Below are 25,996 nucleotides of genomic sequence, written 5' to 3' on the forward strand. Positions count from 1 at the left end.
CTATTGATTTTGAAAGCCTCTTATCCCTGTCTGAACTCTGGTTCCTTATTCCTTCAGTTAAGGATTTCTGAAAACTTTTGACGGCTACCTGACTGTCAAATAGGAGAGGCAGACAATTACCTGTTTGCCTAAAATATCTGTACTGTATCTCTGCTTTAATGCACTTACAGCGTTCCTCTGTAGCTGTGGGGGTACCCATGCTTTTAAATGGTGCTGTGTGCCTCTTGTCTGGCAGGATCAGCCCCAAATTGTTGTTTACCCATAACAGGGAGTCTTTCCCTACAGTCAGAAAGATATATGAGCCAGTGTCTCTTTCTTGGTGGTGATGAGGAGGGAGAAATTATGAAAGAGCCTGTTTTGCTTTCCATTTTCTCTTCTCCCAAACTGTCTAGAAAATGGCCCGGTTTGCCTCTTTAGCTTCTTTATTCTTACCAAAGCTCTAAGAGAAGCTCTTGTTTGGTTAAAAGGAGCATGCTAGAAGGGCACCTCTGCCCTTACACCTTCAGCTTAGTTAGCAGTGATGTGAAGAACAGTTTTTACATTGTTAGAGGAATCTTGATATGCTGCCTTCCATTTCAGTACTGTAGAAACTTTCATGTTGCTGTGTTAGTTCACCTCAATCAATCACTTTCTCTCTTCCTTTCTCTTTGGTTGTTTTAATAAATGGCATATAAAAAACTGCATTTAAGATTTTTCCATTTGGGATGCGTTGCACCCTTTTCTGAATAGATAGTGTCTGATGTAAAATGTTAATGCCCAAGTCCATCAAATCATTTGCCATTCAGCAAAGTAGCACCAAACATGTCTTTACTCTCTCTCCACATTCTGTTGCGTATCTCTGAGGATATGATGTGATGATCTGATGTGATGAAAACTCAGGGGGGGAGAGAGAGAGAGAGAGAGAACAATTTCCTTTCAAAAAGTGAAATTGGGCAATGTAAGTAGAAAAATAGTTCTGCTATTACAACTAGAGAACAACATGATGGCCCATGGAATGCAATGTCTTTCAAGCTGTAATGTTTTTATTTACTACAAACGGATAACAGCTACAGGAAAGTATTTTGCAGCAGAGTTACCTTTTTTCAGTTTTGCTGTTCAACTTCACCTGAATTGTTTTGTGCCACTTGGCACAGGAAAGGAGACTAAATTTGGCACATATGATTCCTGTTGGCCATTTCACACTTAGGAAAAGACCCAAAGCTAGGATTATTTTCATGCACAGTTCTGAGTGGGCTACACCCCAGCTGTCTGCAGTCCCTGCCCATTGAAATAAGCTGCTGGGCCCTCTGTGGGGGTCAGTGTTCTGTGGGGCAATATTTGAAGTGAGCCAGCATCCTAGGCTCACGGAGACTGGCCATGGGATTCGAGGAAGTGTACACTCTTCCTCATTATCTCTTGTCCCTGTTCCTTTATTTAATCCATGACAGCCTGTTAAAAATGGAAGAACCTTGAAACAGAGATTCTAAATACGTCTCCTGAAATGGTAGAGGCTTGAAAAGGCTACTGTAGTACATACAACAGATGCAGCAAAGACAGAGCATGGGAGTGCTTTAGCTGTCTTGTTTGTATCTGCTTCTCATGGTCTCTCACAGAAGATTCATAGGTAAGTATAATCATATAGGACATTACTTGCACAGTAGGCCTCAAATAGGATGACCCTGCTGTAACCATTAGCTATTATAAACCTGGATAGCCTTGCTCTTCATGTAAGACTCAGTGTACTTTCTGCAACAATAGATCAGTTCCTTGGTCTAAAAAGGAATGTACATGAAATGCATCTACTTACCGTCTTTGAAATTCCCACCCTCTTTTATCAAAGTCACTTTGTTCCAATGCTACAGAACAAAGAAAATAAAGAAAAAGAAAAAGCTTTCTTGTGACAGTTAACCTTTGTGTTTTAATACACTGTTCCTTGTTTTACTTGTATACAAAAACCTAGCAGGAATGTGACGGTTTTAATCACTCCCTACCTGTCCAGTCTAAGCTCACAAAACCAAATTTTTGCCTAATATGCCAGTGTGTGGTCATCTGTATAACAGGTAACAATAACTTTCACAATTCTGTATCTTTGCATTAATCAGCTACTGCTATATCTCTGGTTTTACTTATGGGAAGCAAACAAATGCCACTGTTGCAGCAACACCACTCCGCAGCTTTCTTTGAAATAGTTTTTCTCTCAGCGTTTTGTCAGGTCCTAGAACTTTAAGTGTATTCACTGGATATATAATTATCTTTATTATTCCTTGTAGTAATGGATAGTTTTATTTCTTTTTGTTTTATTTTTGGTCTAGCTGCTAAATACAGTTTTTTGCAACTCCTGTGTCAGGCATGAAGCTGGGCATCAGTGAAAGTGTAGGTGCTGTGCTTCAGTTTTTGTGTAGTTAAGGGCTTGATTAATGTAATGGCCAAATCTGATGTAGTACTTAAGGAGAAATGCCTATTTGGAGAAGGGAAAACAAACCTACATGGGATTAGTAGGACACAGTGATTGTAGTATCAGTGCACACGTGCTACATCTAATGCGTGCCAAGGAAGCTAAAGAAAAAAACGTGCAGTTGCATGCATCCACTTGTAAGCTGAGAATCACTCTGTGTTACTATTTCACTTATCACAAAGCCAATTATCCTTTGAAAACTTTTACCCAGCATTAATTACAGCTAGACTGGAGCAAGAAAACACCCACTTTTGCTGGGTTTGTACCCTGCCTAACTCTAAAGGAGTCTTGGTTTCTTTAACCTTTCTGCACTATCATGACATACATTCTAAATAGTAGCAGCATAGGTAAATGGATATAGTCCAGCAGTAGGCAAACTGTTCTTTCCAGTCTTGCATCATTTTAGATTTAATTATTGTTCATCAGAAACACAGGACCTCTTCTTAGTCCATTAAGAATTTTTTCTCATATGTTTAGAGTTCTAAGCAACACAACCCAGAATGTATAAAAGTATTTTCTGTGTTTTCTTAAACAAGATGCAACTGCCTTTTGATATTAACAATTTGCAGTGATTTTGCAATAGATCCTGCTTGCATCCCTGAGATGAGTAGTTCTAGTAGTATTTTTGTTATGGGAGTAATTAAAATTTACAAATGTTAAAGCTTAAGAGGGGGGAAAGCTTTTTAGATGGGAAAGAATCTGGATTTTAGTTGTTGGAGAAATAAGCTGTTTTGCAGCTGCTGAATCTACAGTGTAATCTGCTCATGGCCACAGGCTTGTTCTGCAGAACTAAGCCTCTTACATTTTTTAGAGTAATAGTATTTTTAGTTGTGTAGCTACTGTATTAGTATGTAAATACAAACCAAGGCAGGGTTTGAGCATCCTGACTTTTCAAACAACTGAAGCAACTATCTCTGCTTTGAGAAGAGAGGTTGGATAACAGATTTCCCAAGGTCCCTTCCAATGTGAGTGTTTCTGTGATTCTGTTACTGAATAACTGTGGGGTGTAAATTGGCCAGCTCAGTTCAGTGGCCAATTACACAGATCTTTTAAAGTTATGGGCATTTCAGCTGAGCAAGTTATTCCATAGTCCTAAATAGCTTTTCATATCTCCATCACACAAACTTTGATATAGGAAAGATGAGCACTGGTAGACTGAAATATAATTTTTTTATCAAATAAATAAAAGCATGGCTAAATATTAATTTGCTTATATAATTTGTTCCTCTTAAGTCACCAAAACCATACATTTTTCCTCTAGATTGAATGAAACTGCAATGGAAATTGCCGTTTACCATAGTGCCACAAAATGAAGGTACCCTGAAACAAGATTTGTATCTGGAACTAAGTGCCCTGGCCTTTCATACATTTATCCTGAAGTTAGAGTTCTGCTTTTAACTAAAATAGTAATGCCTTTTACATGCACCTTTCATTAATGGGATGGTTAACTTGCATAACAGAGCAGCATATTAAGAATGAGATCCAATAACATAGAGTTCAATGTATTAGAAATTAAGTCCAAACTGTTAGAACATATAATTTAATAAAATATATTATTTTTATTGATATTGCCTGATGCAGACAGTAATTGAGTATTTTTTCTTTATGCATTCTATAGAATATATAGAATTTTCATCAGTCATACAGTGCCAGGGCCACCTGTGTGGAAGGCAAATTTAACTGAATTTGAATTAGGTTTGGAGGTTGTGCTCTGACTTGGGAGTGTATTAAAAATAGTTTGGATGTGATTTATTACATACCTTCAGGCAGCTTCACCACTGACATTTATTTAAGGAACATCTTTTTATTGATTTTTTTTTTAATAGAGGAAAAGAAATTTCTGAGAGGGCAGAATTTTTCATTCAACTGTGCCGAGATGGTTACCTTAAATTTTTTTGTCTTTTTTAAATTTTTTTTTTTCCCCCAGAAAGAGAAAGCAGATTAAAACCAAGTGCCAGAATAGAATAAATGCAGCAACAACAAAAAAACCTCTTGCTTCTACCACTGTGGTAAAGGTTGTTATCTTATGGTAGGCAAGTAGTAAGTGTTTTACTGTGCTCAGCTCTCACTAGTTAGATTTTCTTCATTTTTTTGGTGACAATAGTAGCCATGGTCTTGCACACTTACCACTGGACATTCATCCTGTGCAAATTCAGAGCTGCTTCCAACATCAGAGTCCAATTTAATAGCCCTAGGAAGTGGCTAGATTTTATTTTCTTATTGAATTTGCATCAGAGAATGAATATATTCAGTTACAAATGAAAAGATTATATGAGAGATTATAAGATTATAATAAATTTTGACTAATTAACCTGATGCAGCATCACACAGAAGCAAGTTCTTCCTCTGATAGTACCTGTTTGTAAAAGTATTATTTAGGTATGTGATATCTTGGACTGTTATTTCTTGGGTATTTACACCAGGTATTGTTAGGTGTGAAAATCTGACTCATAATAATTGATTTGAGAATATACAGGAAGCTGGTAGCAAGGCCAGATTTGGAGCTCATTTGTTCCTGTTTTCTGCATGTGAGCTGTGATCATCAGGAAAACCTGCTTATCAGTGATCATCAGGAAAACCTGCTTATCAGTCCCCTGAATTTAAGTTTGCATGCTCTTTTTCCTTTCATATGTGTTTCCTCCAAAAGCCTTTCCAGTGCTGTTCCTAAATTCTTTCTTTACCACTCTCTTTTCCAGCAGTTCAGTTTTAGAGCTGCTTGTATGATTCTTGTGAATTTTTACATGCCATCACTTCTCATCCCAGTGGAAGGTGATCTGTTTCTGCTGGGATTAAACCTTAATAATTATCCTGTTCACGCCATTGCTTTCCCAGTTCTTCTAAGACTAATTAAAATGAGAGCATAGATGCAACAGTGAAACACTCTTTCTCAGTGAAGCACTCTCTTTGTCTATTATTAATCCACTTGCAAATTTCAGTTCGTATTTATCCTGTCAGGTCTTGGAGCATTTGTCAAGCAGTGGGTGTCATTGAAGCTGATATTGAAAATGCCCTGTTGTTGCAGTTATCTAAATTAGATGTGAAAAAAAAAAAAAATTATACAAAAATTGCTGATAAGCCTGAAGGTCTGATCTTTGAAGATTAATTTGATAGGCTGTTTGGACGTATATATCCCAATCATAACTGGCAGCAATTATAGAAAAAATTTGGGCAAATTGCAGCCCTTCATTCTTGATCCAGCATGTTAAAGAAGACAAAGTAGACATATGAAATTCCATAGGAGTCTCTAGATCAGATATTACCATTCTTTCCCAGTATACTTTCTCACATTATGTGACTTTGGTCATGTCCTCATTATTTCATGCATTCAGGATATGAAGATGCTACATGGAAAGATGCAGTATATTGACAATATTCTGTAACCTCCTTATTGTTCTTTTTGTTGTTTATACAGAGCAGAATAGACAAATTTCAGTAAAGGAAAAATACAGCTACAGGAATGAGAGCATTACTCGAGGTTTCAGAGAACTGATAAGCTCCTGTGATGAGACTGTATCTTTCCAGATGAAGGGGAGAGGAATTCCAGTACTGGAAATGCATGAAATGATTCAAACTCATTTTCAAAACAGGAAGCATTAATAATTCATAAATGTTAATCTTTGAACATTAGTGTTTTTCAAGAAAGTTTTTAAGTGACAACCGAATTGCTAAATTGCCCCCTCTCACTGAAGTGGGACAGGATTTTTATTTTTTTTTAAATAGCTTTAAATGATTGTGCTATTTCATTCATTTTTTTCATGCTCTGAATCTTTCTATTCATGAATGAAACACAATGAGGCAGCAATAAATACTTAAATTAGCCCTTTGTAGCACAAGTGTAGAACTACATGCCTGTGAAGATAGGGAGTATGTTCACTGTACCCGTTGTGCACATGTGATGTATTCGGATGGTGGTATCTAATAAACAAATGCTGATTTGTCTCTTGATATGAATATATTTAGTTTCCCCTTATTATTAAGATTATCACGCTTCATGGGACTGGGAATAGGTTATAGCATATTACGGGGGGATGTCCTGTGATTCTGTTAAAACCTTCCAGCTTACAGCCATACTGTGTGAGATTTAAATCTAACGATGTTTTAGCTACAAATAGTAGCTGTGGAAGGGACGTTTCCTTTGAACATCCAATGTAATACAGGCAGCCGTGGTGCCAAGAGGAGCTGTGCTTCTGTACCAACAACTTCTGAAGCAGCTCGAATCCCCTCATATGCTGCCAGTATCTCCTTTTCAGTCGGAGTGTAGTGGGCTTCTGGTCCTCGATATCCCCGGCTCCAAAATCCTAATGGTCAACCTCGAGTTTCACCTGGTATCTTCTGCCAGAGGCTCCATGTGAGTCCGTGCTCCCCAGTTGATGTGTAAAGTATATTTTGCACAGCTGGTCCTGTCCGAACAGGCCCAAGAGCTACCGCCCGAGCTATCTCTTGTTTGATATGCTCAAAGGCTTGTTGCTGCTCAGGACCCCACTGAAAATTGTTCTTCTTTCAGGTCACTTGATAGAGAGGGCTCACAAGCTGACTGTAACCTGGAATATGCATCCTCCAAAATCCCACAAGTCCTCGGAAAGCTTGTGTTTCCTTCTTGTTGGTCGGTGGAGACATAGTTGCTATCTTGTTGACAACATCCAATGGCACATGACAGCGCCCATCTTGCCATTTTATTCCCAAGAACTGAATTTCTCGTGCTGGTCCCTTGACCTTGCTTTTCTTTATGGCAAACCCAGCTCTCAGAAGAATCTCAATTACTCTTTGTCCTTTCTTGAACACTTCTTCTGCCTCATTGCCCCACACAATGATGTCATCAATGTATTGTAGATGTTCAGGGGAATCACCCTTTTCCAGTGCAGTTTGAATTAGTCCATGACAAATAGTGGGGCTGTGCTTCCACCCCTGGGGCAGTCGATTCCAGGTATACTGGACACCTCTCCACGTGAAAGCAAACTGTGGCCTGCACTCTTCTGCCAAAGGAATTGAAAAGAATGCATTGGCAATATCAATTGTGGCGTACCACTTGGCTGCCTTTGACTCCAGTTCATACTGGAGCTCTAACATATCTGGTACAGCAGCACTCAGTGGTGGCGTCACTTCATTCAGGCCACGATAGTCTACTGTTAACCTCCACCCTCCGTCAGACTTTCGCACCGGCCATATTGGGCTATTAAAAGGCGAATGTGTCTTACTGATGACACCTTCGTTCTCCAGTTGACGAATCAATTCTTGGATGGGAGCCAGAGAGTGTCGGTTTGTACGATACTGCCGTCGGTGCACGGTCCTCATAGCAATTGGCACCTGTTGTTCTTCAACTTGCAACAGTCCCACAACAAAAGGATCTTCTGAGAGGCCAGGCAGATTAGACAACTGTTTTACCTTTTCTGTATTCACACTGGCCACACCAAAAGCCCATCGGTATCCTTTTGGGTCTTTGAAGTATCCCCTCTTGAGATAGTCAATGCCCAAGATGCAAGGGGCTTCTGGGCCAGTTACAATGGGATGTTTTTCCCACTTGTCCCCAGTCAAGCTAACCTCGGCCTCCAATACTGATAGTTCTTGACAGCCCCCTGTCACTCCTGAGATCCAGATAGGTTCTGCCCCTCTATAACTTGACGGCATTAGTGTACATTGTGCCCTGGTGTCAATTAAAGCCTGGTACTTCTGTGGATTTGATGTGCCAGGCCATCGAATCCACACTGTCCAATACACCTGATCATCCCTTTCCTCCTCCTGGCTGGAGGCAGGGGCCCTCTATTCCTGTTCTTGGTCGGAGTACTCACTGTCTGACTCTTGCCGTGCCAGGCCGGAGGTTCCTTCTTCAGGGTCAAGGGAGGTGATCTCAGTCTTTCTGTATCTGGGAGATCGCTGGTTACTTCCTTGTGGTTTTACACCAGCTACATTAACAACCTTCTTGGATGTCTTCTTCTTGGCAGGGGTCTTTCCATGTACACGTGCTTCCAACTTAAAGGTGGGTTGACCATCCCACTTCCTCATGTCCTCCCCCTGGTCGCGCAGGAAGAACCAGAGTTCGCCACGTGTCATGCGCCTTGGCTTCCCTTTCCCCCTGACTGGGACAGAAGAGAAATGATTTCTTGGGGAGCTCCTAACATCCAGGGCACTCGCCCGTAGAGATGAGGAGGTACCAAGACTCTCTTCAAAGTTCTGAAGCCAGGAAGAGACTGCCTCCACAGTTGGCATACATCTTAGTCCTTCTCCTCCATCCATTTCTGGGTAGTACATCGCGGCCAAGCCGGCAGAATACGAGGATGGCGCACCTTTAATCACCTTCCTCCACATGGCCCGTGTGCATGGGACATCCTCTGGATTTTTAGGGGCTTCATCATTATCTGGACCACCATAGATGACTTCCATCACTGCTAATTCTCTCAGGTACTGGACACCTTCATCTGCAGTAGCCCACTTCCCTGGGGAGTTGTCCATAAGATCTTCCTTAAAAGGATACCTTGCTTTAACACTTGAAAGGAGCCGTCTCCACAGACTGCAAATTGCTGTCTCTTTTCCAATTCCCCTTTCAATTCCTCGATTTCTAGCAGGGGAACCCAGCTGTTGGGCTTCCTTACCTTCCAGCTGTTGAGCATCTGCCCCATTATCCCAGCATCGCAGCAGCCAGGCAGCGATCCGCTCACCCGGCTGGCGACAATAGTCTTTTCGCAGATCTCGCAGTTCTGATGACGTCAGGGACCGGGTAGTTTCTGCCTCCTGTTTCAGTTCTGTTATTCCCTCTTCTGATACCTTTGCTGAAGGACCAGCTTCTTCCTCCTCTTTCTCCTCCCTTATTAATCGAGGGTATGGGCCTGTTCTCCTTGTCCGTTGTTTCTTTTTTACTACTGGGGCAATCTCTGCTGTTGTTGTTATTGTTTGAGTTCCCATGTCAACCACAGTCCTTTGAGAGTGCTGAACTGTGGCTAGATAAGCACAGGCCAGGCCCCAGTAAAGTGCTAGAAGTTGCTGATTCTCACTGGGATAGGCAAGACACCCCTCTATCAGGTGATGTGTCAATTTTGTGGGGTTGCTTGCCTGTTCAGGGGTGAGATCCCAGGCTACAGGAGGTGATAACCGTCCTAGGAATCTGCCCAACTCCTTCCACTCTCCCTGCCACCCAGGAACAGGCCGCCTCAGAGCACATTTTGGCACCGATTCACTCAAAATTTGCCTTCTCTTACACCAAGAGCATACCGAGCTCCACACAACCCACAACAGGCGAACAGCATTAATAAAGAGTATCAATGAACTAACATAAGGATGACTAAGTACCTCGGGAGCCTGCAAAATAAAACCACTCATGATGTTCCTGATTCCTTGCAGCATGTTCCCGAGCTTAACAAAATAAAGATAAGCAGCGCAATAAACAAGCCCGTGACCCGCACAAGAGCTTGTTGCTTAATAACTACTATAGCTACAGCACATTTAATATAAAACTGCCGTTGTTTTGCCCCACGTTGGGCGCCAGAATAGACTGTGATGGTTTGACTCTGGCTAAATGCCAGGTATCCACCAAGTCGCTCTATCACTTCCCCCTCCCCTTTCCTTTGTTTTCTCAACAGGGTAAAGAGGGGAAAGAAGATAAACTAACCCTTGTGGGTGAAACAAAAGCAGTTTTAATATAAGCAAAGCGAAGCAAAAGTCCGTGCGCGGAAGCAAAAGCAAACAGATTTATTCTCTACTTCCCATGGACAGGCGATGTCGGGCCTTCTCAGGAAGCAGGGCTCCAATACGCGTAGTGGTTGCCTCGGAGGATCAAGGGTTACCCCACCCCCTTCCTCCTTTCTCCCAGCTTTATACTGAGCAGACGTCATATGGTATGGAATATCCCTTTGGTCGGTTTGGGTCAGCTGTCCTGGCTGTGTCCCCTCCCAAGATCTTGCCCACCCCGTCCCACTGGGGGAAATATCAGAAAGAGCCTTGGTGCTGTGTAAGCACTGCTCAGCAGCAGCCACAACACCAGGGTGCTATGAACACTCTGCCAGCTCCCAGCATAAACCACAGCACCATGAGGGCTGCTATAGGGGAAAACCGATTCCAGTTCAGCCAGACCCAATACAGATATCTTCAGCTGCCATTTGATTTCTATTTAAATTGAAAACATAGGTTTTTATATCTTTTTTCACATAGGGTTATTGTTTTAAAATTAGGATTTGAAGAAATTGTTTCCAATTCATTTTGCTGTAGGACATGTAAATACCTCTCAGAGTACAGCCTCAGGAGCATGGGAGGTAGTGAGAACACTACCAGGACTAGTTTGGGACCTGATTCGTTTTGACTGCAGCAACACTTATTTAAATACACGTCAAACAGCTGCTGCAGTGTTTCTCATCAAGAACCCTGTTTCAACCCTGGATCAGCATTTTTGACACAGATGATTTTGCTGTGGGGTGAGGTGAGGAGTCCTGCCTATCTAATGAAGAGAGCAGTATCACAGCAGGGCAGCTGGCTCCTTCGTTTCTTTGAATTAAAAAGTTATATAGAACTTTCCCGAGGCTCCACATTTGTCTTCCAAATTGTCACAAAAAAGCTTTAAATATGTTTTGATAAGCCAAGGCAATATCCATTAAGCATGAGGGATTTTCTTGTTGATTAGGAGACATAGAAATAAGAAACCATCATGGAGATATTTTCTGAAAAGAAAGTGACTGTGATGCTTTCTCCAGACAAGAGACCTTGTTAAGTGTCAGCTAGAGAAGTAGCTTAGAGGCACCATGGTGAGTGCAAGTGCTGAGGCTCTTCTCAAACCAGTACAGGAACAGTTCAGGCCCCTCAGACTCAAAGTTTACATCTCTTGGACCTAAGGCAGGCACAGGCTCTCCATTCATGATCCAGAAGGCAATTATGTGAACAATAGTGCAGTCTGGGAAGGAAAACAAGGCTCCCTGGGCCAAAAGACTGTCAAATTGCTCGGACATTCAATGGGTAACATCATATAGCTTTGATGGTGAGGAAGGAATTCAAGGATGAGCAGAAAGATTTGCTGCAGGAGGCTGTATTTGAGAACTGTAGTTATTACTGGTTTTCTAGTCTGCTTTGTCTACTGTCATTGCACGGTTTCCTCACTGCTCTCAGTAATTATACTAATAGTATTGATTTAATCCTTTCAGTCTTCAAAGAGCTATTTGAATAGTAATGAGATAATCCTTCTGACTCCTGGAGAGAAAGATAAACATTATAAAAAAATAAATAGTTCTCTCCAGGAGAGAGAGATTTAGTAGCAGCACTGAGGGGAAGGGAAAGTTCTTCCCTGAAATTGAGGCATGTCAGTAGCCCACGTTCTGTTTGGAAGAATAGCTGTTGAGAAGGGAGGAGGAGTGGCATGAAGAAGAGGAGGATTTTGAAGCAGCAGGTCAGGTAGAGGCCAAGACTCAGTGCTATGGTCACAGCCCCAGGCAGCAGTTCATGTAGAGGCTGTGCCACTGGACAGCTCAGAGGATTTTCAGGATTTTCTTACTCTTGCCTTCATGTCTACTTTCATCCTCTTATTTTAGTACCTCTTAGTTTTGTCTTGCCTGAAAGTAGATCATGTATTTGCTGCTGAGACTTGTATGTTTTTATGGGTTCTGGCACTGATCCTGATGAAAATTTGAGATCCAGTTGTGGTGTTGGTGTTTCATAGACAAGTTTTCTCCCTGTGATGCTGCTGCTATCTCTGGCTTCCTAGCTGGATGCCAGCCTGGGTTATTACAAGCTGTTTTGTTGTATCAGCACTGTTCCATTCTCCCAGTTCTTCCCACCCTGGGTGATTTTGCTCAAGGTTGAAAAGATAAAGCGTCAGAAGTAGGGGAAAGAAATATTGGATGCTTATGCTCTCACCTAAAGCTCAAATCCCTAGTGAGTGAAGCTGTTTGTCAGTAGCTTCTTGTTCTATAACCGCATTATGTTGTGACACAGTTATCTCAGCATCAGGTCAGGTCTTTATTTGTTTTACACTGACACTTCTTCAGTGTCTCTAGTCATGCAGTGTCAGCTAACACCAGAGGAGGTATGATCAAGGGTATTTACACAGTTGAGTATGTGTATTTTCTGCATGAAGAAAGTAGAAGTTACATACATGTGTGATTATTTACAGGGCACTGAAGGGAATCTCACATGAATTCACTATATGAAGACACACACTATGTAAAGCATGAACTCAAGTCTGTTTTGCCCTGGGTATACAGTCTTATAGACCTCTGTGCTATTGTCATGGTTTGAGCTCAGAAGGCAACTGAGCACCATGCAGCTGTTTACTCACCCCTTCCCCCTCAGAACTGGTAAGGAAAACATGAAGCAAAAGGCTCAGGAATTGAGACCAGGACAGGGAGGGACGACTCACCCATTATAGTCACAGGCAAGTGACAGACTCATTAGGGGAAGAAAAAAGAACATAAATTTAATTCAAGCACTAATAACAGCAACATTTAATAGACAGAGTAGGACTGTGAGAAGCACTACATCTTAAAAACACCTTCCCCCCCACCCCTCCCTTCTTCCCAGGCTCAGCTTTGCTCCTGATTTCCCTACCTCCTTCTCCCAGCAGTGCAGGGGTCAGGGGATGGGGGTGTGTGGTCAGTCCTGCTGCTCTTCCTCCTCAGAGGGAGGACTCCTCACATTCTTCCCCTGCTCCAGTGTGGGCTCCCTCTTATGAGAGACAAACCTCTGCAAACTTTCTGTAACTTGAGTCCTTCCCACAGGCTGCTCAGGCGTGGGTCACCCCTGTGTGTTCCAGTCCTCCCAGTGCTGAACTACAACATCAGGGGCTTCTTCCCTCAGAGTTCCGGCCCTCTCCAGGCACAGCCCCTGCTCCGTGTGGGGTCCTCCACGGGCTGCAGGTGGCATCTGCTCCACCGGTGACTTCCGTTGCCTGCAGCGGGGTCTCTGCTCCAGTACATCTCCTCCTCCTCCTCCTCCTTCCTTTCACTATCCCCAGCATTCACACAGATGTTCTCCTTGCAACTCCTCTTCACAACTCCCACTTCTCCTCCGCTCATGTTCCCCTTCTGAAATATGTTATCTGAGAGGCACAGCCACCATCGCTAATTGGCTCAGCCTTGGCCAGAGGTGGGTCTGACTTGGAGCCAGGGGGAGCTTTGAGAAGCTTCTCACAGGGGCCACCACTGTAGCCCCCTCCTCTGCTACCAAACCCCCACAACACACAAACCCAACACAGTGACAGAAAGCTATTGTCATTCCTGGTGTACAGTTGGAGGATCTCAGCTCTCTAGTGATTCATTTGATACATCTTATGTATAGAGGACTAGGGGTATTGATCTAGGCCATTAAAACATATTATACTTCTGTTGTTTTATAAGCAGTAACTGCATACAAGGACAACATAATAAATTGTAAAATGTATTCCAGTTCATAAAATTCTCCAGTCTATTGCTCTGCCCAGCGTGACTATTAACATTGCAGTCACTCCTGTGAAAAGCTGAGGAGCTGTATATGACCAGTAATGCATATATAACGCAAAGTGTGTCTTCTCAGTAGATCCTCACAGCAAATTCAGTGAGGAACAAAATTTCCCCAATTCCCTTCCCTTCCTTTCTTCACTTTCCACCATTAGACTCTATCCTGAATGTGGTATGCTTTGAGTAATGACATTTCAGTCATTGATTATTATAACAATATCATCCAGCCAATAGGATTTCATGGTGTATATATCTGCAGCATGAAAGTGTAATTATCTGCTGGCTTTCCAGAAATCACTGGCAATATGACTAATGTTAAAAGCTTTTTTTGTATCTTTCTTTCTCCTTCTCATTTTAATATAAACCCTCTGTGGCATGTGAATCTCTGGTAATGACTCACTGGGCAATGAGGCAGCAATCTCAGACACGGTAACATGATGTAGAAAAGGCCATACACTTGCTTTCATAACAGGATTATTCATTCATTCATTCATTAAAAATTAAACACATGTAGGACCATGTGATGCATTCAAGTTGGCATGTATTGATGAATACTTTCTTGTAGTTTCTTAAGTCCTGATCAGTTTGTGTGAGATTAAGTGACTCCAATTTTCACCTGAAGTAATTACATTTTCACCTGAAGATAGTTAATTGTTCCTATTGAAGACAAGTGCTGTAAGGAGGCACTTCAGAATCATGGCTATATTTTAATAGAGTGATGGTTCCATTTTGGGAGGTTTTAAGTCTTTGTAATGAGTTTATATTTAAAAGAGAAACATGAAGTTCTATACTATTTATCTCTTTTTACATAAAAGTGGCTGGATTTTTAATCAGATTGTTAAAAGCTTTGGTGTTCTTTTTGAAGTAGAATCATGCAGAAAAATCAACATGCTCCAATTCTTGTGACCTAGGTACCTATTTCAACCTGATAGTGTTACTGTGGGGTTTTTTAAATTGATGTTGCATGCTAGAATGCAGCTAGGAAAGAGTTGGTTAGTCAGAACTGAGTGTGATGCTATGGAATTAAGTTAAAATGGCTGTAATGGGGTACATAGGGAGGCCTATTGAGTCCAGTGTATGAGTCCCTTGGCCAGGATCAGATGCCTGTGAAAGAATCTAAAGATATAGTGAACATATAGGGTTGTCTTGAGTCAGAGGTGATATTTTTGAGGTTAATAACCTTCACCAGATTCCTTCTTAAGTGAACTTGCCTAATCATACTAGGGCTTCAATGACTTCTGATATGCACAACAACGTGAGGCAGGGAGTTTCACAGTCTGACAAAACAGCGTATGAAGAATTGTCTGCTATTGCTGATACTGAATCTGTTGTCTGATAACTTAATTGATGGCACATACTTCTTTTATTAAAAAAACAAAACAAAACAAAAAAAAAAAAAACAAAAAAGGAAGTAAGTGTTTTCTTTTTCACTCTTCAGTATACCGCTCATTTTATGCATCTCCAGCATATCTCCATCCAGACAGCTCCTTTCTAGGCTAAAAAAATTTCTCAGTTTGCAGTTATTTCATGTAAGGAATCTGCGTGTGTTTTGGACCCTTCTTACTGCCCCTTTGTGTAACTTTTCTAGTTGTAAGATGTTAAGATCAGAACTAGAACTACATGTAATATTCATAAAGTGATTGTGCCATGAATTTAGAAAGTGGTGTAATTAATCTTTCCATTTTTATAACTTTTCTAACATTTGTCAATGACATGGGTTTTTTCCTCCCCATAATAGTTGTCTCCCATTCCCACATTGTTTAGGATGTTATTGACCTGATTTTTTTTTTTTTTTTCTGATGTAGGAATATACAAGTGACATGATATACTTTGAGGTAATGGCATCAGTTACTGTAAAATTTTACAGCTGTAACCAAGTCATATTTGAGCTCATAACCTTGATGAGCATCAGAAAGCATTTAGAGCCTATTTACAGTTCAATGTTCTTACCAATTTCTGTTGTTCACTAGCTGGGTAGCAACTCAGGTTGGTTTTATAATCCAAATGTAGATATAGCAGCATTGTATTTATACACCAGCAGACATACAAGATTCCTATGTTTTCTTTAATTGCAGGTATTTATGAGCCGCCATTTATTTTATTATTGTGGTGAACCTACTCTGGATGTGAAGATTGCCTTTTGTCAGGTGTGTGTTCCTTACAGGTAAAACAAGGTACAGTATATACTTGTACTTCATTTTTGTAGTTGGTGCCATAATAAAAGAAAAAATAGAAGTGAATTTCAGCAGCTTACTGCAAGTAGCTGCTTATAAGAATTAGAGTAAATATAAAAAATAGAATGCATCATTAAAATTACTTTTCTGTTTATTTTGAAGTTTATTTTGTAGTTTGCTCGTAATTATTTTTAATTTTGTTTTGCTAAAATGTCAGTTAATGTTCTGAGACTCTTTTTTAGGTAAAAATACTAGCAGAGTTTGCAAACAGAAAAACTGTTTGCTGTACTTCTCATAAACTTAATGATGAGTAACATAACTGTACGTACACAGATGCTTTCACAGAAATATGTAAATTAAAACTATATTATCTTAGCCTCTGGGCCTTAGCCTCTGAGACAGAGCCTTTCACATTGTAGCCTGTGACTACAATTTTCTGTCCCTTAGTCCTTTACTAGAAGTACAGTGAGGGTAATTAAAATTGTGGGTTTCTCTTGTCTCCAGTTGAGCATTATGTGCTATGCAGGTTCTGGAGTCACAATACTGCACCACAGCCAATTCTGTATTTCTGAACTACCCCTGAAATTTTTTTGTCACAATTCTTAGAAGTCTACAAGGCTGAAATTACCTTTGTGATATAAAGAGAAAAGTGTATTTATTTGTCCAGTTTTTGGTTTCCTTAGTTAGTTAGTTAGTTAACATATATATATTATATATATGTATGTCACAAATCTGTGTGCATGCTTTTCCGTCATGAATGAAAGATGACATTTTTGTTCATTTCCCAACAGTGTTTTGTGTGTGAATTTTGTCTCTTCATAGCTTTTTGGTCAGACAGGACACCAGTAATCTAACTAGCTGGAGGGTCATTAGGGACATTCTCCATTTTTTGAAGGGTGAGAACAATGCTGCACTCTTAGAAATGGAATTATGGTAAACACTTTTTTTTTTCCCTTTATATGACTTATAGGGTCCAAGTAAGTGAAAGTATAATTCTAAAAAAGAAAAGGTTATTGCTTGTGTGTAAGCATTTAACACAGAACTGACAGTTGTTGGACCGTTTGTTTTGTGGTTTTTTTAAACTCAGGAGTGCTAAATATTTGTTCTGCTGAGAAGATTGGCTCAGCATTTCAGGTCTAGGGTGGATCTTGGCTATTCAGTTTGATAATCTGTATAATTGTCTTCTCTGTTATTTTTATCTCCTGTTCTTCATGTGCATATATTTATTTAACTGTCTTAATTCTTCCACAGTTTTTGAGAGAAGAAAGCATTTGTAGAATGTAGTATTTTTGTAATTTTTTGACAGAGTTCACTTGCAAAAAAAATTTCAAAAACTTTTGCAAACATTGCAAAAAAGGTTTTTTCCTCAGATTGGATGAAAAAGATACTATTGATGAAAAAGTTACTTTCACTGTACAGAATACAGTGTTTTGCACAGCTCTACTTGATGACTTTCTTGTCCCTTTTACTTAGACCAAAGCAGAGCTGTGCAGAAGCATTTCTATTTCACACATGCAAAGGAAAGGTACTTTTAATCACTTTTTTGTGTGTTCAGTGCTCTTTTAGCCTTGGCATCAATCAGTGCATCAGCATGTATAGCCAACACTTTCTGTCATTGCACTCCAGGTTCTTGATTTAGTGGAAACATGCCAGTATAATTATTCCTTTGCTCTTACCCTGACTTAATAAAAGGTGTTCAGAGGCACATGCAGAACCAAACATATTTACATTGTTTATGTTGAAGTATATATGATTAAATCAACAGCATTTTGGATGAATTTTTATCACTGAATGAAACTGATTTGTGTTTAAAACCTACAGCAGGTACCCAAAGAGGAGTCATTCAATAAATACATAATACATATCCTGACATTGCAGGAAACAAAATTCTATCCTTCAAGCACTTACCACACAAAACCTTTTCAAGGTCTTCAGATTCTCAGATTTATTCTCCTGAAGATAAAAGCTGGTTCAGCCTTCATGTTAATTTATTCTCTCCATAAAGATAGGCCCTGATCCAAATAACAGTTAAGCACATAGTTAGCATTAAGTACAAAAACAGGCTCTAAAGTAAGTCTTTTGTGTCAATTAAGACCTTGGCTGTCATGGATGTTCTTAATTTGCATTGCGTGGGGCAGGATGTGGGTTATATCTGTATCCTGGTTATACTTGGTCCAAACATCCAGATCTTTATTTAGAGACTTTTCAACAGTCCCCAGGTAGTAATACTGTTTATTCCCTGCTTATTCATAATGCCAGTGTGGAAATCAAATGCCCTGTTATTTACTAGTAATTCTGTGCTAAGTGTAAAGTTCATTTGTATCTTTGGGAAAATTCTACCTGCTGAATCAGTAAATATAAGATGTTCAGAAACAACTGTTAACAAAAGACAATGTGACAGCAGAATGTTTTTTATCAGTGAGAGGTAGATACTGCCACTCAGATCTTGAGGTGTCTACAAGTAACAAGGATTCCAGCAGACAGGAGTCCACAAAAATGTAGTTTCCAGTGAACATAAATCAGTAATTTTTTCATGTAGTTCAACACAGCATGCAACCGATATCAAAAGAAGTCAGCATGACATAGTTTAATCCTGCCCTGTTGACCTGTTGAGAACCTCTAGTGATGGTGTACTAAAATAGAGAATTTTTCCAATGGACTATTGCAATTTTGTGATTTGTGTTTGCCACATAGAAGTCCTGCTTCCACTTGGAACTTGAACATCATTGCAGACTTTCTACAAAATATAGAGTTGTGCTGAACTGTCTTTTATAAAGGTACAATATTGAAGAGTACTCCAATGATTGGTAGTACTGTGGACATATTTTTCCTGTAATAAATATTTTGTGGCGATTTCTCTCTCATGGCCTAAAAGGCATAGCTTTATGTGCTAGGAAAGAAAGGGACATATACCTACTGTTCCTCTTGACACAGAGCTTATGTCATGGAGTATACTCGTTTTATATGATGAAATGCTAATTCAGCAGAAATAGAATCTTAAGGATTTCCAATTTATGGAAAAAAGAAAAACCCTTCCTGAGAAATACTCAGTAACATAAGTGGGATAAGTATGCATTTTCCCTCCCCCAACCCTGTCTGCAGTATAAAAATACCTAAATCTGGCATTACTGTACATTGCTAGCCAAATCATGTTGTGAAACGGCCATCCTTTTTAAAGGCTGGAGGAAAGGACTTCTGCTTTTCTATCATAACAGGAGGGTAGGACAAGAAGATTTCTTTTTTAGGCTTGTAGAATTTAATCAGACTATTGTAAGGCTGATATCACCAACAAGTTTTGTCCGTGGGACCCTACACATTCTTACTGAAGTACAACATAATGCAGAGTAGTATAGGACATTAAAGTTTCAGTGCTGAATAATACCTAACAACGTCTAAAGGATACTGACTGCTTCATCCATGTTTTCCTTCTTTCAGTATTTCAATAATTTTTTTTAATCAACATCGAGATACAGCCTGTCAGAATTCCTAAGTTTTCTAAACCATAGCTGCATAGAATTAGAATACCTTGATTTAGAATACAATAATTTTTTTTTTTTTTTTACTTGGAGCAGTAGTCCTGAATTTTCTTGTCTTTGAAAAACACGTCTTTGTTAATAGAATTTCTATGTCACAGTATTTCCATAGCTCAGTGATTAAAAAAAAAAAAAAAAAAAAAGTAATTTTTTGAACAGAAAAGCCGGACATGGGATTACTGATATGAAATACTGTGGACCTGGCCATGCACATTAAGGAAACATTTAATGTGAATCAGGAACATAAATTTGCATGCTAATTCTTTAAACATCTTTAAACATCATCACTAGTCTTTATGACCCAGTTTAAACAATTTCATGTCCTAGAAAGAGTATGTCAGTGGTTTTGCATACTGTCACTGGAACTGGTGCTGTACTGAAGCCACCAAAAGAAAACTTTAGAATTAAATTAGAGTTTGTATTTCAAGGGTATTTTTGCAAACTTCTACTCAATTTGTGCTTTAAAAAAAAAAAAACAAAACACAACCAAAGAAACAAAAAGATTTTAAAACCTTTAATTTCTCTCTAGACATGTATTTTTTTTCACTGTATTCAGCTAACTTGCTTTATTTCCACAGTCATGCTTACCTGTCTTGAATAAAATGTGTATAGACTTCCTAGATGCAATACTGCATCAGTGACCATTTAAAAATCTCATGATTTTTGAAATATTTTCATTTTACACACAGAAAAGATCAGCCTAAATGCATTGTTCTCCATTGATTGGTTGATTTATCTGGCCTGGTTTTTAATTTTATCCTAACTTAGATAAACCACTTTAATTACAACTAATGCTTTGATCAGATTGGGTGGAGTTACTACTTTGACCAAGCTGTCTTGTTGCAGAATGTCCTATAATTTTGCCTTCTATCCAATGGGAGATTAATTAGTATTCATAAGCCATAGACGAGCAGTGACCTGTATCTTACATTTCTAGGACTGAACTGATACTTCACAGTATCAAGAGCTGTCTATTTCTAACAAAAGGTGTGATTAAGTTACTCAGCTCCTTGTAGTCTACTTATAAAAGGGGAAATCTTTTCGTTAGTTATCGTCTTCGGAGTGAATACTGTAATTATATAATTATACTGAGAAATTACATTTTTTAATACTTCATCTGTACCGTTGTTACATGTTGCTTCTTTACCCTTCTTTTTAAAGGAAGACATGATGTGCGTTGGGGCATAGCATTTTGCATAGTTAGTCTTCTTGCTGCCCTGCTTGCGTACCAGAAGAAAGCTTCTTAAACAATACCCAGAATTTCAGTGTAATTCCGGTTTCCTGATAAGTATAAACCATTTGAAATACACTGTATTATCAATATATGCAATAAATAAAGGGGAACTGTTAATTCCATCTTGGGTCTTCTATGCTCTTAACACGCTATACTTCTATGTTCCTTTCACCACTGTTGAAAAATTGAGTGTGCTTCTCATTTCTTAGTGTTGTGATGTTTTGCCCAACTTTTAGTGAACCCATTTCTCTTTCCTAATCTTAATTGTATCTTGCTTCTTCCCATGTTGTTGCTTCTTTTTCAAATCTAGGGCCTCAGAACAAACTGATTAATACAAACTGCAGTGTTTCCTCTCATTTCTCCTGTGAGTTAGATGTGGCTGCTGCCATTACTTTCCTCCAATTTGGATGCAGTTCCACGGTGTGTCTTTACTAGCTTCCTATCTCTGGAGTTGTGCCTGAATGAAATGTTTCCAAACATCTTTACCTCAGCTTTCTCACCTACTCTTAAAATCTCTCTTTCCTGTATTTTTGGTTACATTTTCCATTTGGATCACTGATTAAGTTCATGTTCATAAAGAAACCTCACTCTCAAGGAATCTTTTCTCTGACTCTGATCAGTCTTCTCATCCTTACCTTCTTTGTTACGATGACCAGAGTTGGATGTTAACTGTGTGTCAGTGTTGAATTCTTCAGGCATCAGGGGAATGAGGAATCATTTTGAACTAGTTGTTTTGCTGTGCAGATACTCGCATATTGCTCATCTCTTAGAAGTCTGGCCTTGAGTGAAGCAGACACCTTTGGGTCACAGTGACTTCTGAGCAACATGTGTTGTTTAACAACCACAGTTACAAATGAACTACAAAAATGTTGTGCCTGTAAGAAAGAAGCATTCAGAAGTAGTTAAAGCCTGCGGAACATGTGGAGGACCAGTGAAGAACATGTAAATAGTGATTTGCTTTGTATTTTGAGTAAATACCCATAAAAAGGAAACAGAAGGCTGCTTCTTGTGTAATCAGAATAGGTAAGAGCCAGTTCTGAAGCTGCTGGGTTTTTGGTGTCTGAAAAGAAGTTTAAACAAGGACAGTTTGTTTAAACAAAATAAACCAACCAAACAAACAAAAAAACCCAACAATCAAAAAACCCAGGCAGCACTTGTGAATATCATACTCCATCTAATAAGATGTTTTAATGTGAGTGTTTTAATATAGAGTTTAATGTTTCAAATAGAGTGAACAAAGTGTCATGGTTGAAACCCAGCTAGCAGCCAAATACCATGGAGCTGCTCACTCACTCTCCCCCACCTGGGGGAAAGGGGAGAGAATTGGAGGGGGAAAGGTAAGGAGACTCGTAGGTTGGCATAAAAACAGTTTAATAATTTAAAAAAAAAAACCCAAACAAACAAAAAAACCCCCACAATAACAATAATAGAAAGTACAAATGTGTAATGCACAAGGTGATTGCTCAACACCTGATGACTGATACCCATCCTGTTCCCAGCTAGCAGTCCTGAAATACCAAGATCCCACAGTTGCAATCCCAGCAGTGAGAGCCCCGGTTCCCCACTGACCTTCCTTTATATGCTGAGCGTGACGTTATATGATATGAAATATTTCTTGGACCATTTTGGGTCTGTCGCTCTGGCCATACTCCCTCCCAGCTTCTTGTACACCTGCCATGGGCAGAACATGGGGAGCTGGAGAGTCCTCAATCTCTCAGAAACAATTGAAATCATCAGTGTATTGTCAGCATTCTTCTTATAACAAAACACAGCACTATTCTAGCTAAGAAAAATTAACTCTATCTCAACTGAAACCAGGACAGTATCCACACCTTAGAGCATGCCATTTACATTATGCTCAGGTTCCATGTGTCTCAATACATTCTAATTAATCACCATTCTTTTCCCTGGTCTTTGATGTATACACACAGATATTATTCCTTTAGTCTGTTGGCTATCTCTCCAGAGTGTATAGTGAGTTCACTTAGTCCACAGCTTTGGATTCCATCTGTCATGATGGTCTTTTAAGGCAAGAGGGATGATGTTGGTTCAGTCAGTGGAGTCATCAGGGGAATGATGTGCAGTCTCTGCTACGTTTGGAGCTCATAGCTGATGTATCTGGCGCGGTCCGTTCTCACAGTCTGCAGGCTGAAGATGTTGATCTTGAGGAAATTGCTGGGCACCAATTGCTGAAATCAGCCCTGACTCTATCAAAGTTTGTTTGGTTTTTTGTTTTTTTTTATATTGTGATGGCATTAGTATGATATGTATCAACCATAGCAATGACAATATGCAATGACAGGGTGATTTAGCAATTAACATCATACAGTTCAATCCATCGTCTATTTTAATCTAAAATCAAATCCCCTTGAGGCACACACTGGAATTCTCCATCTTTCTTCATTATCCACCAAGCGCATTCAGGTCCATGGGCAAAACACATGGGTTTACTTTTACCTGAGACAGGAACAACCCAGACTGTCTCCCCAAGCATATTTGTAATGTGCACTACAGCGATTTTATCCCCATCTACAGTATGTAGAAGGTTTGACTAGGCAGGGCCAGCGTGGTTGGCAGATCCTCTAGTATTGACTAACCAGGTGGCTTTTGCTAAATGCACATCCCACTGTTTGAAAGTTCCACCACCCATTGTTCTCAGTGTAGTTTTTAGCAACCCACTGTATCGCTCAATTTTCCCAGAGGCTGGTGCATGACAGGGTATGTGGTATACTCACTCAATGCCATGGTTTTGGCCCAAGTGTCTATGAGATTTTTTCAGAAATGGGTCCCATTATCTGACTCAATTATTTCTGGCGTACCCTGCTGCCACAAGACTTGTTTTTCAAGTTCCAGAATAGTGTTCAGGGTAGTGGCATGGGACATCGCATATGTTTCCAACCATCCAGTTGGTTCTTCCACCATACAGGTCAGTACATAGGATTTCTGTGCTGTGTTTGTGAGAGCATGATATAATCAAGCTGTCAGGACTCACTGTAATTATATTTTAACCATCATCTTCCACACCAAAGAAGTTTAAAATGTTTGGCTTGCTTGATCACAGCACATGTCTCACATTCATGCATAACCTCTGCAATAGTGTTCATGGTTAAGTCCACCCCTGAATCACAAGCCCATCAATATTTTCGCTAATGTCCTGAAGAGTCATGGGCCCAGAGAGCCATAAATTTTTCACCCTTATGTTGCCAGTCCAGATCTACTTAAGCCACCTTAATCTTAGCAGCTTGATCCACCTGTTGGTTGTTCTGATGCTCTTCAGTGACCTGGCTCTTGGGTACATGAGCATCTATATGACATACTTTCCCAGCCAGGTTCTCTACCTGAGCAGCAATAGCTTGCCATAATTCAGCAGCCTAGATGGGTTTACCTGTGCTGCCGGTTACTCTGTTTCCATAGATGTAACCACTCCCACAGGGCATTTGCCACCATCCACGAGTCATCGTAGAGATAGAGCACTGGCCACTTTTCTCGCTCAGCAATATCTAAGGCTCACAGGATTCACCTTCTCCTTCAGCAGCTTCTGCAACCCATTGTGTGGGGATCCACACAGCAGTCTTCCACCTTTGATGTTTCCCTACAGTGCTACAGGACTCATCAGTAAATGGGGCATATCGCTTCTCATTATCTGGTAGTTTACTATATGCTGGGGCCTTTTCAGCACACGTCACCTCTTCCTCTGGTGCCATTCTGAAGTCTTTGCCTTCTGGCAAATTTGTGATCACTTCCAATATTCCTGAGTGGCTGGGGGTCCCAATTGGTTACTGCTGTGTGAGCAGTGCAACCCACTTACTCCACCTGGCATCAGCTGCATGGTGTGTAGAGGGGACACTCCCTTTGAACATCCAGCCCAGCACTGGCAGTCAAGGAGCCAGGAAGAGCTGTGCTTCAGTCCCCATCACCTCTGAAGCACCTCGGAGCCCTTCATATGCTGCCAGTATCTCCTTTCCAGTGGGAGTGTAGCAGTCTTCTGATCCTCTGTATCCCTGACTCCAAAACCCCAGAGGTCAGCCTTGGGTCTCCCCTGGTGCTCCCTGCCAGAGACTCCAGGTAGGGCCATTCTCTCCAGTTGCAGTGTAAAGCATATTTTTAACATCTTGTCCTGCCCGAAATGACCCAAGGGCTACTGCATGAACTATGTCCTGTTTAATTTGTTCAAGGGCTTGTTGTTGCTCCAGGTCCCATATAAAATCATTCATTTTCCAGGTCACTTAATAGGCAGGGCTCGCAATCTGACTGTAATTTGGAATGTGCATTCTCCAGAAACCCACAACACCCAAGAAAGTTTGCATTTCCTTTTTTTCTAGTCAGCGGGGACAGAACTGTTATTTTATTAATCACATCCATTGGAATCTGATGACATCCATCTTGCCATTTTATTCCTAAAACCTGAATCTCCTGTGCAGGTCCCTTGACCTTACTCCACTTTATGGTGTAACTGGTTCTCAGAAGAATTTGGACTATTTTCTTCCCTTTCTCAAAAAATTATTCTGCTGTATTACCCCATATAATGATGTCATCAATGTACTGTAAATGTTCTGGGATTTCACCCTGTTCCACTGCAGTCTGGATCAGTCCATGGCAAATGGTGGGGCTGTGTTTCCACCCCTGGGGCAGTCAATTCCAGGGGTATTGGACACCCCTCCAGGTAAAAGCAAACTGCGGCCTGCACTCTGCTGCCAGAGGGATTGAGAAAAATTAGTGATATCAGTTGTGGCGTACCACTTGGCTGCCGTTGACTCTAGTTCATATTGAAGTTCTAGCATGTCTGGCATGGCAGCAGTCAACGGTGGCGTGACGGCATTCAGGCCACGATAGTCCACTCTCAATCTCCATGCTTCATTAGATTTTCATACTGGTCATATGGGGCTCTTAAAGTGTGAGTGAGTCTTTCTGATCACTTCTTGGCTCTATGATCACTCCTTGGCTCTATAGTCTACTAATCAGGTTATGGAGAGGAATTATGGAGTCTTGGCTGATGTAATACTGCCACTGGTGCACTGTTATGGTAGTGATTGGCACCTGTTATTCTTCAACCCTCAGCAATCCAACAACAGAAGGGTCCTCTGAGAGACCTGGTAACAGACAACTCTTTGATTTCCTCTGTCGCCAAGGCAGCTATATTGAAAGCCCACTGATACCCTTTTGGGTCCTTGAGATACGTTCTCCTGAGATAATCTATGCCAAGAATGCATGGAGCT

At 40.4% G+C, this 25,996-nt stretch overlaps 1 protein-coding gene across 7 annotated transcripts in view; it reads left to right on the forward strand.

Moving 5' to 3' along the window:
• Positions 1–25,996, forward strand: part of MAPK10 (mitogen-activated protein kinase 10) — a 191,400-nt gene that overhangs the window by 70,398 nt on the left and 95,006 nt on the right. For 3 of the 7 annotated variants that reach the window (XM_074904939.1, XM_074904934.1, XM_074904932.1), the window contains exon 2: positions 15,915–15,986. In XM_074904939.1, the coding sequence (XP_074761040.1) occupies positions 15,915–15,986 (72 nt within the window). Of the gene's footprint in view, positions 1–15,914; positions 16,014–25,996 lie in introns of all 7 variants that reach the window. The other 4 variants (XM_074904937.1, XM_074904935.1, XM_074904936.1 and 1 more) reach the window with 2 other exon arrangements.

Source organism: Athene noctua, chromosome 4 (assembly GCF_965140245.1).
Source record: "Athene noctua chromosome 4, bAthNoc1.hap1.1, whole genome shotgun sequence".
Taxonomy (NCBI): Eukaryota; Metazoa; Chordata; class Aves; order Strigiformes; family Strigidae; genus Athene; species Athene noctua.